Source organism: Ranitomeya imitator, chromosome 2 (assembly GCF_032444005.1).
Source record: "Ranitomeya imitator isolate aRanImi1 chromosome 2, aRanImi1.pri, whole genome shotgun sequence".
Taxonomy (NCBI): domain Eukaryota; kingdom Metazoa; phylum Chordata; class Amphibia; order Anura; family Dendrobatidae; genus Ranitomeya; species Ranitomeya imitator.
In genome coordinates this window covers 802,859,986-802,876,159 of record NC_091283.1, presented here as the reverse complement: position 1 = coordinate 802,876,159, position 16,174 = coordinate 802,859,986, and the positions used below count along the sequence as shown (strand labels likewise).

The 16,174-nt window shown below is 42.6% G+C and overlaps 1 protein-coding gene across 1 annotated transcript in view; it reads left to right on the top strand.

Annotated features, from left to right (window-relative positions):
- LOC138666837 (scavenger receptor cysteine-rich domain-containing protein DMBT1-like) overlaps positions 1 to 16,174 on the top strand; it is an 88,800-nt gene that overhangs the window by 55,170 nt on the left and 17,456 nt on the right. Inside the window, exons 18-23 of the mRNA XM_069755014.1 lie at positions 4,993 to 5,055; positions 10,874 to 11,033; positions 11,401 to 11,615; positions 12,163 to 12,301; positions 13,940 to 14,160; positions 15,367 to 15,542. Coding sequence (XP_069611115.1) covers positions 4,993 to 5,055; positions 10,874 to 11,033; positions 11,401 to 11,615; positions 12,163 to 12,301; positions 13,940 to 14,160; positions 15,367 to 15,542 — 974 coding nt within the window. The remainder of the gene's footprint in view (positions 1 to 4,992; positions 5,056 to 10,873; positions 11,034 to 11,400; positions 11,616 to 12,162; positions 12,302 to 13,939; positions 14,161 to 15,366; positions 15,543 to 16,174) is intronic.

The window sequence follows — 16,174 nt, the reverse complement described above, 5'->3', positions numbered from 1 at the left end:
CCTCACCATTGGCGTCTTCCTGCTCTCTGTGCTGCGACTGCTCAGGCAGAGGGCGCACACCGGTGACGTCATCGCGCCCCCTGACCTGAACGTCACAGTCAGAGGACGGAAGACGCTGCAGCGATGGAACCGGGAGAGGTGCTGTAAGTATCGCAAGTGCCGGGGCCCGGAGCATGCGGGGGGTCCACTTGAGGGGGCCAGCACTATAGCGCGCCAGTATCCCCGACGGCGAGTGGGCCCCCTGGCTGCTCAGGGCCTGGCACTTACCCGGGTGCGCCGAGTGCTGATGCTGGCTCTGCATAACTGATCCGCTGTTGTGTTTCACCTTTCTTACCAGAGAGTAGGTAGCCCAGCGTCTAGCTACCCTTCCCTCAGTACCTGTAAAACGCTGTAACTAGAACACCTCCCCAACCCCTCCACATATAGAACAACATTATTACAATAAGTCCCCTGAGAACCGCAACAACTATTAAACCAAAGTCCAGAGGTATCAATAAGCCAGCACCATCTTCATCTCTAACATCTTCCTTTCACTTCCCTCTTTCTTTGTCAGCTGTAAGCTTCTGCTTATTTAAGTCCAGACACTTAGTGGCTTCTTCTGGTGTTGGAAAAAAGTGAACCCCACCCAGGGCTACAACCCTTAATTTCGCCAGGTATAGAGTAGAATAAATCAATTTCAAGTCTCTCAATCTCCTTTTAACCGCTAACTCATCCTTTGCTTTTGCACCTCAGCCGAGTAATCTGGGTAAATGGAGATCTTTTGGCCATTAATGTGCATGTCCTCAGCTGTACGAGCACTCATCAATATGGAATCTCTGTCTCTATAGTTCAGGATCCTAGCAAAGATAGTACAAGGAGGGACCCCGGCAGGAGAGGTCTCATAGGAACGTGGTGAGCCCTTTCCACTGCAAATAACTTAGACAGGTTATCAGCGCCTATCTTGTACAGGAGCCATTTTTCAATAAATTTTGTAGGGTCATTTCCTTCAGTCTTCTCAGGGATGCCCAATAGTCTCACATCATTCCTGCGTGAGCAATTCTCCAGATCCTCATTCTTATTAATCAAAGCAGCACATTTTTGCAGACACTGAGTATGGGGCCTCTGCAATTTTAGAGAGTTAATCCTCCAGCACACTTAAGGTACCTTCACACATAACGATTTCGTTAACGATATCGTTGCAACGTCACGCTTTTTGTGACGTAGCAACGATCCCGCTAACGATCTCGTTATGTGTGACAGCGACCAACGATCAGGCCCCTGCTGGGAGATCGTTGGTCGCTGGGGAATGATCAGGACCTTTTTTTGGTCGCTGATCACCCACTGTCATCGCTGGATCGGCGTTTGTGTGACGCCGATCCAGCGATGTGTTCACTTGTAACCAGGGTAAATATCGGGTTACTAAACGCAGGGCCGCGCTTAGTAACCCGATATTTACCCTGGTTACCATTGTAAAAGTAAAAAAAAAAAAAACAGTACATACTCACATTCCGATGTCTGTCACGTCCCCTGCTGTCAGCTTCCCTGCACTGACTGTCAGCACTGGCCGTAAAGCAGAGCACAGCAGTGACGTCACCGCTGTGCTCTGCTTTACGGCCGGCGCTCACACAGTCAGTGCAGGGAAGCTGATGGCGGGGGACGTGACAGACATCGGAATGTGAGTATGTAGTGTTTTTTTTTTATGCTTTTACAATGGTAACCAGGATAAATATCGGGTTACTAGGCGCGGCCCTGCACTTAGTAACCCGTTGTTTACCCTGGTTACCCGGGGACTTCGGCATCGTTGAAGACAGTTTCAATGATGCCGAAGTCTTTCCCCTGATCGTTGGTCGCTGGAGAGAGCTGTCTGTGTGACAGCTCCCCAGCGACCACACAACGACTTACCAACGATCACGGCCAGGTCATATAGCTGGTCGTGATCGTTGGTAAGTCGTTTAGTGTAACGGTACCTTTACTCTCTCCTCCACCTCTCCCACTCTCTTATCCATTTTGGTCATGTCTGCCTTTATTGTATTAACTTCTGCTATAGTCCCATCCACTCTATGAATGAGAGTTGTTATTGCAGTTTTGCATGATCTGATCAGATCATAAATGTCTCGCAAAGTGGGTTCCCCTGTGATAAGCTCCTCCACAGTCTCTTATTCCACACCATTATTTTCCTGCTTTCCTTCCTCCCCCTCTGGCCCCCCTGTACTGTATTATCCTCTGAGCCTTTTCCTTGCATTTTCATTTTCTCTCCAGCCTATTCCTCTTCCTCTTCAGCTGTCTCCTTCCCTGCTCCATCCACCCAGGCATACTTTTCAAGCTTAGCAGCCACCTCTAGCCTCTTTGCATATGAGGCATTTGCAGCGTCCGCTCTCTCAGCCGCCTCCACACTGTCGGCGCCATCTTGGGTCCGGGTCACTGCTCCTGCCTTGGCGTCCTGCTGCCTTTTCCGGACCATATCCGCAGCTCTGCACAGCTTCACACGTCGGGGATGACCTCCAGTGACTTCCCTCAGCCGCACAACACTTTATCAGCTCCCAGAGAGATCTTATCCTCAGGATAAATGCAGGGTCACAGCGGAGGAGCTCCAGAAGCCGACCGCTCACATCAGGTTCTAGGCCATGCCCCCCCACCTTTACTTCCTCAACCATTCCTCCTTATTGGTAGGAATTAGGTCCAATATTGCAGATCCTCATGTTCTATCTTCTACCTTTTGAAAGACAAAGTTGTCAGCAAGAGAAGATAAGAAGTTTCTGGACAAAATACTTTTGACTGAGAGAGATTCCCAACAAATGTCTGGATATTTAAAATCTCCCATGATCACTATGTCATTCTTTTTTTTATTACAGAGACATTTGATGTAAAAAGAATTCATCTATATCTTCAGTCTATCCAGGTGGTCTATAGTAAATACTTACAATAGTGTCCTTTCTGTTCTTCTCACCTTGAATTCTTACCCTAACAGTTCTACAGAGCTACAAGTCTCTGAAGCTTGAATCTCTGTGGAGATATATACGTTTCCCTAACATACAATGCAACACCTACTCCCTTCATACAGGTAATTCACTCCATGGTCAAGAAACCTAAAACGTTGCTCACAGCACCATCAAGTTGTTCACCTCTAGAATCCCGTTCAATCTCCTTAGTCCTTGTCCATCCACTGGGAAGATGGATGAGAAGACAACCTGGCTCCAGTTTCTTCACTCTCCGGCCTAGGTCTTCAAAGTCTCTGCATATTGTTTCTAGATCTTTCTTGCTGTGTCATTTATTACTACATGTATTAGTAGCCATGGTTAGTCATCTGTAGCACTGAAGAGTATTGAAACCCTATCAGACACATCTTTGATTTGGGCACCTGGATGACAGCGCACTTCTTGTGAAGTAATGTCCGTTCGGCAGATAGCGGCTTCTGTTCCTCTCAGTAGGAAATCCCCCACGACCACCACTCTTTCTCTTCTTCTTAATCATAGCATTTCTTTTTCTCCTTTCAAGAAGCTTCTGATTTCTTACTGGGGTGTTTTTGTGGGCAAAGCATTTTTTTGATGTACATCTTAATAGTTGTCCTGTGTGAGCTTGGTAGCTGTTCTTCAGCGGTATGGGTACTGACTGCCTCATCATCTTACTGCTTCTTTGGGTCACATGCTTCCAATTCTCTTCTTCTGCAGGTACATTCAAAGGTTCTTCTCTTCAAACATTCTGAATAGTTATTTCTACTCTGCCATTAGCTTCTGTAGGAACATTGAAAAGTTCTTCTCTTGCAACATTCTGAAGAGATTCTTCTGCTCTGTCAACGAAAAACTCATCTTCTTTTAATGAGCTTCAGTGTAGCTATTCTCTCCTGAAGACTTTGCACCTTTATTTTATAAGCTTGCATTTCTGGCATGTAAAGTTTGTATTTTCCTCCGGCAAGTCTATAAAGATATAGAAAATATTGCAGCACACTATATGGGTAACCTCCTTCTCCATAGTTAACAAAACAAATTTCTGTGGAATCGCCGTAAAGATTTTACTCCCAACAATACAAGTTATCACTTACTCAAGGGATATGTTATAATTTACTGATTTGTGTGGTTGGACTATTTGGACCACAACCAATTTCAAGAATGGAGCTCTGAAAAGCCTCATCTGAATGAAACTGTGGCGAGTCATGCGTGCCTTCTCTCCATTCTAAGGGGTAATGTCTCTCCTTTCGGAGAGTGACATGTCAAACATGCCGAGATGAGAAGACTTTTAAGCCACTATGCTCCTCTGGGAAATATGCAAATTGTCTTTTCAGCGAGGAAGAGGACTAGAACTCTAGTGCCACCTCTAGGAAGTAGCAATCCTAAAAGCCTAAAAGTCAATATTGACCCTTTAGCGAGCCCTGTCACATGACAGAATAAATACCAAAACCAAAATCTTAATTTGCAGATACTGTGTTTCAGGGTGCTGCGCCTCATCAGTGCAAAGTATGAAATCTGGTTTGGCTGGGTAAGAGGCGTCTAAGCGTAATGCAAGGGTTCCCCCATTGCCCTTGACTCTTAGGGCTCATGCTCATGACCATATTTTCGATCCGAGTGCTGCCCGTGAAAAACACAGACAACTCTCGGACCAATATTATTCAATGCGGCAGTGCAGATGAATAATTTTTGTTTTACTGACCAAATCTGTGTGTGAAAAAAAATCACAGCATGCACTAGATCCTTCTGTAAATCGGATGAGACTTACCCATTCAAGTCTTTGAATGCGAGAAAAAAAATCGTCTGCTATATGGAGCCACAGTGTAACATCCGATTTTTACAAATATTTTGCAATTCTGTAATGTGAAACTGTAAATTGTTCTGTAAACATTAATAGCAACAGACTGTGTGTACGGCTGACAAAAAAATCATCCCATTTTTCTGGATGAAACTGATTTTTCTTATATGTTCGTGTGCACCTACCCTTATTGTGGATCATTTTCAGTTTTTAAATTCTATGACAGAACAGAAAACGTAATTGCCTTTCCTTAATACTCTACTTTATTTGTAGCTTCATCAGTGTCTACACCAGAACCCTTCTATACTATCCAGGCTTCTACCTCTACTCCTTCTCGTAAGTTCATCATTAATATATTATTATCTGCACATTCTAAAAGATGAGTATATTGGAGCAAATCTGTATATGACGTCATATTTTTTCTATATCTTACCAAAAAAGCAAGCTGTAAATGAGTTGCCCTGCCAGGGCCGTGGGGTAGCCAGTACCGGATCCTGCGTTCACAGGGGGATGTCATGGTGGCGACCTGGTCTGTGGCCCTGGGCGCCCATGTAAAAGGGAAAGGTCTTTAAAGGGAATAAAGTTTATGTTCGTGACCCCACCTGTGGTATTCAGTCAATGGTGATCGACGCTGCTTTAAGGGGTCCTCTGGGGTGATGTTATGGCAGCCAGATGGTATAACTTCCCACAGGTGAAGTATATCCCCTGGGCTCCCGCTGTGTAGATGGAAGATGGTGAAAGGCGCAGTAAAGAATGAGGACAGAGGTTTGCAGTCTCTTTACCTGGTTTACTGAAGTCCTCAGGCAGCCACAGTGCAGGGCATCAGATCACGGGGCAGGCAGGGTTCGGTCAGCTTGGAGGCAAGTTAGGAGCCCCCTTACCCAGGTAGAAATCAAAGCCTTCCTCTAGCGCTGTGATGTTGTAGTCCCTTACTGCCTATGGCTTCAGATAAGGTCCTCACAGATGTTCTCTCTCTGACCCCTGTATAGGATAGGACATAACCCCTATGACTGGTGACTTGAGTCTGTTTACAGGGACTTTAGCATGCCCCGGGCTCTATGTGTTGTCACCGTGTCTTCAGGTGTGTGTGGGGACAGATAACTTGCAATTCAGCTGTCCTGCCGGTCTCTGCTGTAAGTCATAGAGTCCTTACAACCTCGGTGGTCCGGCTACCGGTAATCTGCGCTTCAGAAGGAGGCAGCCTGATCTTAGCTGGTCTCCCCTGATGTTACCCTCCTGTGCTTCGCTCTCCTGCACACTCACTGAACATTGTTCGGCTTTCTGTATGTCTCTCCCTCCAGGGGCTGCAGTACTTCAGACTATAGGCCCCTTCAGACCTTCTGACACTCTATGTCGGTCTGCTCTCTTCTGTGTCTCTCACTTTCTGAACTGAAGCAGAAACTGGACCCTTTCCGTCCAGATCAGGATGTAATTATAGGGGAGTTCACCTTAAACAGGTTTAGAGTTCCCCCTACTGGTCTGGAGTGTGAACATGTTGCATGCATTGTGGTTACCTGATAAAAGATCTCCTTCATCACTTCCAAATGTAACATCACACTCCCCGTGAGGAAAGCAATGCTATAGTGACGACCAGGACCCTGGGGCGTCACGCTAATCAAATATATAATCTTTATTTGTATGGACCAAACGTATTACGGCTTAGAGTGAATATGCCACATTTCCAATTAGGATTTATATAATTTATTGTGGAGAGGATTGAAGATGGTTGTGGATTTCTGTAATTTATACTATTAAAAAAATAGTGTTTATGAATTACTATATATATATGTATGTATGTATGTATGTATATGTGTATATATAAAAGCAGTGCAAATATAGGGAATGAGGATAATGAACAGTGCAGACCTGGGGCATCACAATATGGTGGATCCACAGCTGGCACATTTTCATTATGATTTTTTTTCTTTCTGATATAATCATTTTTTATTCTATGCACATACAGTAAAGGATGATGGAGTTGGTATTGTATGTTTTTCTTTTTTTTAAATTCCCGAAAAATACATCAGGAAACTGAAAGAAGGACATAAGTCATGGAAAAATATATGTGATGATATGATTTTTTCCCCTTTATGCCCTTTCTTATTTCTCATCTAAAACAAATTACAGATAATTATAAGTGCTCTTTTCTTAGTACTTGTATAAAAGGGTGGGTCTGTGAACAACATTTACACCTACAGGTCCCACTGCTGGAATCCGCAGTAATCACAACTAAAGTAGTTTTATGTCCCTCATTGGGATGAAATGGTAATCATGCACGTACACTACAAAGGGGAACTTTTATAACATTATATACCATAAAAGCGTATCTGTTTTTGCATTAGCTATCACTCGCTTTCCATTTTGGACCCTCGTCATCTTGGAATTTTACAGTGACTTCTCCTTCTGGGAACGAGCAGTACGTCTTTTACTGGAATGGCTACAAAATTTCTATTTTTACTGGAGCACCACATGAGGACTTTACGTCCAATGCCTTTTGCTTTTATTTTGCTGCCATTAGCAAGATAGATTGTTTCTTTGTTATTTAAAGGGGTTTTACTATTTGAAAAACCCTAAACGCTTTCATACAAATAAGATAAGAAACACAAGCACTCACCTTCTCTGGGTCCAGTGCAGGCGCTCAACCGCTGTTTCTGCTCTGATATCAAGACTACAGTGCACATTACTGCTGCAGACAATCGCTGAGCTCAGCAGCTTATGCTATCTACACCCAAAGAGAAACTGAGCTAAGTGATAGGTTGCAGCCATGATCTCACAACTGAGACTTCAAAACACAGAGATCGGAGCAGCTGTGAAGAGCTGGTACTGAACTCGGGGAAGGTGAGTACTTAATTGTTATTTTATATATTAGCCTCAATTCACATCTTATGTATACATCCATCTACTGTGTTTTCAAACAGACTGCATACTGAATTGCAGCGCCCCAGGGTCCTGGTCATTGCAGTAATATAATTTCCCTCTAGGGGGAATGATGTTATGTTTGGAGGCAATAAAGGAGATCTCTTTACCAGGTAACACCAACACAACACATTTCATACTCCAGTCCGCCAGGGGGAGCAATGCTCCTATTTATTAGGGCACTCTTCACAATTAGGTAAAACTGGTGGTCTGGAGAGGAAGTTAGGCAGAAGCAATCTGAGCTTTGCTCAGGCAGCTGCTATCTGAGCTCCGCTCAGGTAGTTGGTTCCTGACAGGAGTGGGATCCTGTCCTAGACAGAAGGACACGGAGCTGTGCCTGCCCCACGTGCGGCAGTTCCTAAGAAGGGACACAAACAGAGAACTGTATTGTAGAGAGTGAGAAGAAGTCTTAGCAAAAGGAGTGGATACCAGAAAGAGTTCTGCCCTGCACAGGCTGCCTCCTTCTGAGGCGCAGGATCCGGTAGCCGGAAAACCGAGGGAGCAACAGTCCTTTATGCCTTGCTCCAAAGACCGGCAGGACAGCTAATTGCAAGTTACTGATCCACCCACCACCCAGGAGGAACAGTGGCAACTATCAGAGGCCGGGGCGTGCTAGAGTCCTTGTAAAAAGCCTCAAGCCACCAGTCATACGGGTTTGTTCCTATCCATCTGGGGGACAGAGAGAGACATAACATCTAGAACATCTACAACAGTTGTGAGGACCTTATGACAGGCTCAGCAGTAAGGTACTACAACATCCAGGTGCTAGAGGAAGGCTACTAATTTCCACCTGGATAAGGGGACTCTGGATTTGCCTCCAAACCAGCCAGTCTCTGCCTGCCCTGTGGTCTGGTGCCCTGGACTGTGGATACTGAAGCCTTCAGAAAAAAGGTAAAGAGACTGCAACCTTGTGTCCTCGTTCTTCACTGCGCCTTTCACCATCCACCATCTTACACACTGGGAAGCCCTGGGGACACACTTCACCTGTGGGAAGGTATACCATCTAGCTGCCATAACATCACCCCAGCGGACCCCTAAGCAGCGTCGGTCACCCTGACCGAATACCACATGTGGTGTCACTAACATATCCCTTTAAAGACCTTTCCCACCTTTTATCAACGGACCTCCCGAGGGCCACAGACCGGGTCAGCCACCATGACATCCTCCTTGAGAACCGAAGGACCCGGTACTGAGTACCCCACTGCCCACGGGGGCGCTCCAGAATCATAGAGTTTCATTGATCGATGCACACATAAGTTTTAAATACATTTCTGTATCTCAAATCTGTGATACTCAAAGGATGTCCTATTCTTGATAGTTTTGTGGATCAGACTTAGCCATTATTGACTATGGGGATCCATTAAACACTCATACAACTATTATTATGAATGTATGGTCTCTGTGCAGTAATAACTTCCAAAAATTCATCTCTGGAAGGTAAAGGAAACCAGGCATGTTCCCAGACATTATTAGCCTGCAGATAAGGGGTTAATCTGCAGTTAATAGTGTTGTAAAGCTGCTCAGATGCTGCACTGAGAGCCCCACTGCCAGGAGGAAATGAACTTTATACCTCCCTGCAGCTTTCAGCTTAGGGTATGCTCACACTGGCGTATAATATGGCTAAGTGCTATTCAATGTTTTATCAGATAGCACATGGCCCACTGCTATACTATGGGGCAGTACAGATTTGTGATTAATTTCTCATGTTGCGAGTGGCTCCGATATTTGGATCACACCTGCCCATACAAGTTTATGGGTGCGTATGAAATATCAGACTGCAGCCGGACGTCATCCGAGTGCAGTCCGGTGTACACTCACAAACAATGGAGAAGAGGGAGAAATTAAGTACTCCTTCTTCTACTCAACCTGTTCTGTGATTCTCTCATGCGAGAGAATCAGATCACACTCAGATGACACTCTGATCAGTGACAGTGTCATTAGCATAATCGGGCGGATTCTCTCGTATGAATCTACACCAGGGTGAGTGTAGCCTTTTATTCAATGAGGCGCCGCCGGTGCAGATTCAGTCACCACTCAGTACAAAGTGAGAGGCGACTGTAACCACGCCATGGCACTGACTGACAGCCGACTCACCAGTGTATGACCTAAATTGCTAACACTAATGTTGGAAAAGATGGCAAAGAGGCCACCACCTCTTGGTAAGTATATAAAGCCCATCGATTTAATGAAGACTGGTGCTCAGTTATTTTAAGGGCTGGGATGAGAGCTGATGATAGGTAGAAGATTCATTCAATAGCATTTGCTTCCCCACTGTTAGGCTACGTTTCCACGGTCAGTAATCGGCAGCGCTTTGGATGCAAAACATGTCCGCTCCGTCCAAAGCGCTGCCGGCTTTTGAACACAGGTGATTCCGCATGTGTTCAATGAACCGTGCAGAATCACCACTCCCAATACATTGTAGAGGTGAAATTTATCTTGCAGAGACTCGCCTCTCTCCAAGATAAATTGACATGCTGCGGTCTGGAAAGACGTGCCGCATGTCCGTCTCCGCGGGTGAGCAGTGCACGCATAGTGGACATGGGATTTTTTGAAATCCCATCCACTATGCTGCAACATCTGGATGCTGCGGGTTGGATGCTACGGATGTACGCAGCATCCAACCCGCAGCATTTACTGAACGTGGGAACATACCCTTACAGTCACAGCCTGAAACTCACCTCCCTCAGGGATGTCCTGTGGATTCAGAGTTCAGACTGATTTAAAGGCAGGCATACTCAGCCTCACAAATTTTCCCATAGGTCCCATTTCAATGCTTTAAACGTCCTTACTGGTCTCTTGTTCTTCTTCCTTGTCCTATTTCCAAATATCAGAAAAGGAAGGAAATGCCCACTCAGCCCATCACTTGGTTAGACAGGTCACTGCTGTGGCCAGTGATTGGCTGAACGGGCATTTACATTGTCTTGAGATTAGCCCATGAAGTGGAGACCAGGTAAGGATGGAATAGGAGCTGCAGGAGATTGTTGGGGTAGGTATATCTTCTTTTATTGTTTTATACCATTTTTACAAATATTTTTATCCACACGACAACCTCTTTAAATAATCTTCATAGTCTGTGCAGTGTTGAAGGGAAAACACCAAGGCTTAGGAGGACAATGAGGTCTAGTTGGTGGTGACGGCAAAGTACAGGCTAAAGTACTGTTTTACTCCAGCCATTATTCTTCTGCTGAATTGTACATTTTATATTATTTAGTAAATGTAATTTATTACTGTTCTTCAGATAGAAATGACGTTTACACATGTGGAGAAATATTAACGGGAAGCTCTGGCAGATTTACCAGCCCCTTATATCCCAGCTTTTATCCTCTCAATTGTCACTGTACGTGGGAAATCCGAACAGCACGAAATACTTTCATAGAACTCAACTTTCCAGGCATGGAGTAAGTCTTGATTGTGTCTCCAGCTAAGGGGTTAATAATGATAATCTGTTGGCGGCTTTGTAGCTATTATTGATGACCTGATGTATAATGTGAGGTCTTCAGTATTTCCCACCACCTGCATATGTAATAAATTCTGTCCTTCACCTTATGGCTATCCTCGCAACTGTTTCTTAGCCAAGTATATCATGTAGAAAATCGATGCTCGATCTCCAGGTCATAGCATTATAGAGGATGTTACAACCTCTGCCATTATTATTGAACTGTACTTCGTGGAATACATATACAGGAGATATTACATGTGTGTGTATGTGATCTTCTTACTGTTTTACTTTTGTTGTATTTTTCCATTTTTTTTTTTCTTTAACAGATTGGAAAGTTATGAAAATTGTAACCATGATTCTGTGACGGTATATGATGGACCTCCTGGAAGTTCTATACTAGGGAGAATTTGCCACTCAAGAAAACACACATTTCATTCATCATCAAATACAATGACCGTTGTGTTCACAACTGACGGATCTGTACAAAATTTTGGTTATGAAGCTTATTATAATACGTCAACTTCAACCAATTCAATGTCAGGTACGAAAATCCAAACCATTCATAACAATATCCCATAATCAGTGCTGCCACAGTGACCCCATTTAAAATTCCAGTAAAAAATAATTTGTTGCCAGAGTGCATTCATTAACAGCTTCAGATAAAATCGCCCCCCAACCCCTACACCCCAGCAAACCAGTCTGACCCTATAAACTGTGCTATACCTATTGCTAGTATTCTCATTGGAGATGCATAGGCGAAGCATCTGGATGTTTAAATGCAACAAATAACTAAAAGATCGCACTTCATAGGTTTGCTTGTTTGTTTGCAGTCTTTCACCATGTACCCACACATGTCGGGGTATATTTTAACCACAATTAGTAGAGACTGTATTTTTTCAAAAGCTTTCGAGCAATGAATGCTATATTACAAATCCGCACATAAGTAAAATTTGCTAATGACTGGAAGCCATCTTTAGACACAACCCCGTCCTATTCTGCCTCAGAAAAATCTGTTTCTAAAATTAAATTACAATTTGACTGTCTTTAAAGATTACGCATTGATAATATTTGCTTTCCAATATTTGCAGAGAAATGTGGAGGCATCTTTACAAATTTACAAGGAGTATTTCATTCATCCAGGATTGCTTCTCCAGATTCTGACTACTGTGTCTGGCACATCAATGTTATCAACAATTACAAGATTCAGCTTCAATTTTCACAGTTCCAGTAAGTGCGAGAATATCATTAAACAGTAATAAAATTGTAATTTTTTTTCTTCAAAAAAAAAAAAAAAAAAATGTGGAAGCATTTTAGTTATTTAGGTTTCTAGACTTAAAGCTGTTGTAGAATATAACATTTTTATACTTTCAGAATGTGCCAAAAATGTCTGAAAAATGTGGGTCTGACCTCTGGAGCACTTATTTTAAGAATCTTTAGATATGCCGTAAATTTTGGGGATAGGAATACCCTTAGGTCACTTGAAGAACCTGATAAATTTGTGCATTAGACATTTAGTTTGTTAATTTCAATGACTCCTGTGTTGAGAATGAAATACCAACTACCAAATTCACAAGCTAACTACAGCTGATTACTGGGGTTCAGCAAATTTGCTTGACTCCATGCGATCATAATGATAAATCTCCAGTGTAAATTAAAGAAAATCTAGAAAATTTCTTTACTAAGGGCCCTTGACCATAAGCTAAAAATTAAGTTGTCCTTGCATTATACTTTTTCTTTATATAAAACACCCCCGAAGCACTAAGCAAAGCGAGACTTAACTCCTGCAGCTTTGTTTGTATAACTACATAGACTTTAATAACAAACGGGGTCTCCTTGCATGTGTTGTGACTGTCACACAGCCGCGACACATGCAGCTGCGGCACCAAACAGCTGATCAGCCGGAGCGCTCCGGGTATCCGGGTTCCCGATGCGGCTTCTTCGGTAAGCGCTATAGCTTGCCGAATAAGGAGGGAGCTGACGATGTTCACTCGTCTCTAGTCTCTATACATGTATTCACATCGTGGTTACCCCTTTTATTATGGTTTAGTTCCACATTCCACATTACAGGATTTTTAGCGACTGCTATTTCGCTTTTGCTCCTCTACCATCAGTCACAATTTGGTAGAGTTGCATTTTTTAAAGTACGGTAATCTGTCATTGCTCTTGAATTTTACATAGAGATAAAAGTTTACTTGTACGCACAGTCTTTCCATAGCATGCAGAATTGGTTGATGGCTTTCTTAAAAAGCCTGTTATCTGGATTACTCCTCATTCCTTCCCGCACTAAAAAAGGCTGAACGACCAGTCCAATGTGCGAGAAAACAGATAAATTCCAGCAGGAAAACATGTATCTAGTTAAAAGTCCAACATTTATTGTGCAAAAATTTAAATTTATCCCATATGGTATAGCACAAAAAATATTTACGGTATCTAGCTGCTACAACACCATGCACATATTTGCGTTAAGGCACAGCAACCGGAACCTACTGATATTATGTTAATCTTGTTATTTGAATAAAGCTGTGGCCATTGTGACAACCAAAATAATGCATTTTGTGTGTTTATTTGTCTAGGTGTCCAAGCTGTTTTACTGTAGAGTGGGGGTCCGTCCCATATCCAAAAGTCCTGCGTTTTGTTTGACTGAATTAAATGGTTTAGATTTTGTCTTTTACTGAAATGTTATTAGTATTTTATCCGTTTTATTTTATATTATTCTATTACATCATCTTTAGCTTTTTATTTCTTGTTAGTTTTTGTACTATAATATATTTTGAGTTTGATGATAGTAGTGATTTATTGTACACTGTCATTTTCTTTGGCATTGAATAAAGATATTTTGTTCTTTTTTGCCTTTTTAATGGCTAGAGTGAAAGATCCCATGTCCTGTCACTCCTTCTCCTTGTCGGTCTATGATGGGACACCACAAAGATCACCCTTACTTGGACAACTTTGTGAGACAACTGCTCGGGATTTTAGCTCTTCATCGAACAGCATAAGCATTGTGTACACCAGACTGCATGATGATACTGACTTGGGCCTGGAGTTCTCTGCTTCATATTACTCCGTCTTCCAGAACAACACAAATGGTAATGTATAGTTCAGTAACTAAACGAGCATTTTGTCCTAAAAATGTAGCTCCTTTTTAGGAACTGATTTAAAATGGGGAAATTCTGATGGAGTAGAAAATGTTATAGGAAATTTTCCCTGGGAAAAGTATGCAAAATAGCTCTTCTCCAGAAAGACTCCTTTTCTCTAGTACAACCTATACAAAGATATAAAAAGTCTGCACACTCAGTAAAATGCCAGGCTTTTGCCATGTTTAAAAATCTTACTAATAATCATCATTTCAGAACTTTTTCCACCTTTAATGCCAGCCATAATCTGTACAAATCATTGGAGAAACAAACAAATACTTTTGAGGGGAAAAATAAACATAACAAAACTAAAATAATGTAGTTGCATAATATATATATATATATATATATATACACACACTTTAATATTGCTGACCTATCCTTAGGATGGGTCATCAGTATCTGATCAGTGGGGATACGGCACCCGACACATCTGCCGATCTGCTGTTCCCAAGGCCGACGGCGACCGGATGAGCTAAAGTTTAGCTCTTCTATTACGATTTTCCTAAAATTTTTAGTTGTATTTTACAGCAAAGTCATGGTCCATCAATGGCTTACAACACAGCAAAGGGATCTCATTATTGAAAGTTATGTCAAGAAATGAGTACAAAAAAAATTCCAAGGCAACAGATATACCATAGAACTGTCACTCACCTGTCTCCGAAATATCAAGCTCCTCTTCCTGCTGCCCTCTGTTGTGCTCCATGTCTGGTTTTGCAAGTTGCCCCTCATGGTTTTATTCACTCTGGGCTCTTCAGCTATATGCAATTGATGCTTTACTATGGTTAGGGAATACATTCTGTTTGTAGTCTTTTATCTAAATATCTTGGTTTGACGTGGTTTATTCTCTCCCACCAAGAGCACCCAGAGCCTATACTTGATCATACCCTTGGCCAACAATTCCCACCAGTCATACATGCATAACCTGCTCCCCTGAATTTGTTAAGAACATTTGGATAAAACCACTGTGGGAGGTATAATGTGGATTATCACTAATTACCCCAGAAAGTGTGAATTATTAGGCAAACTAAATAATGGATTCCATGTTTTTTGGGTGATATGATGGATCTAATTGTTACCTGGGGGTGGTATCTGTTGTGACATTATCTTTGTGTGTTATAATAAATTGAGATAAAACTTATTCTTTACATTTTGCAGTAACTTTGTCCTGCCATTCAGACTACATGGTTGCACGAGTATCTTCACGGTATCTAGACTCCTTGGGTTACTCTTCAGATAATATTTTACTAAATGATCCCCAGTGCCGCCCCCGTATTCTGTCTGACTGTTTGGAGTTTCACGTTCCTTATCAAAGTTGTCTAACAGTTAAGCAGGTAGGAAAACTTGTATATGAGACATATAACTAAGGTATAGGTCCCAGTGTCGTTTATCTTCCATAGACTCCCATTGTAAAATTTAAAAAAAATAGACTTAGTAAACATTTTCTAATGCATGGATGTCAATATTAATTTATTAGACATAAGTAAATCAGAAAAAGTATAACTGCCCTATGAAGGCCAAAGTACACTTTTTTGAACATATGTCACTTTTTTTTTTTTGGGGGGGGGGGGACTGGTCTCTTCTTGCCCGGTTATTTCCTTACAATGTGTACTGACAGTGCTCTCTGTTGCCAGCCTGTTTCTTCTAATTAGATCCAGCGAGGGAGCGCACTGTCACTGTGCATTGAGGAGAATATTCCACAATAAGAAAGGAGCTAACAGTAAGCAATATGGTGGTGTTTTGAGGTTGTTTTGCTGCCTCTGACACTGTGTGCCTTGAAGGTGTGCATCATGAAATCTGAAGATTACCAAAGAATTTGGGGTCACAATGTGCTGCCTAGTGTCAGAAAGCTGGGTTTGTGTCCTATGTCATGGGTCTTCAAGCAGGACAATAACCCCAATGACCCCAAACATAATTCAGGAAGCCCCCAGAAATAGACAAAAGCGCTGGAGAGTCCTTAAGTGTC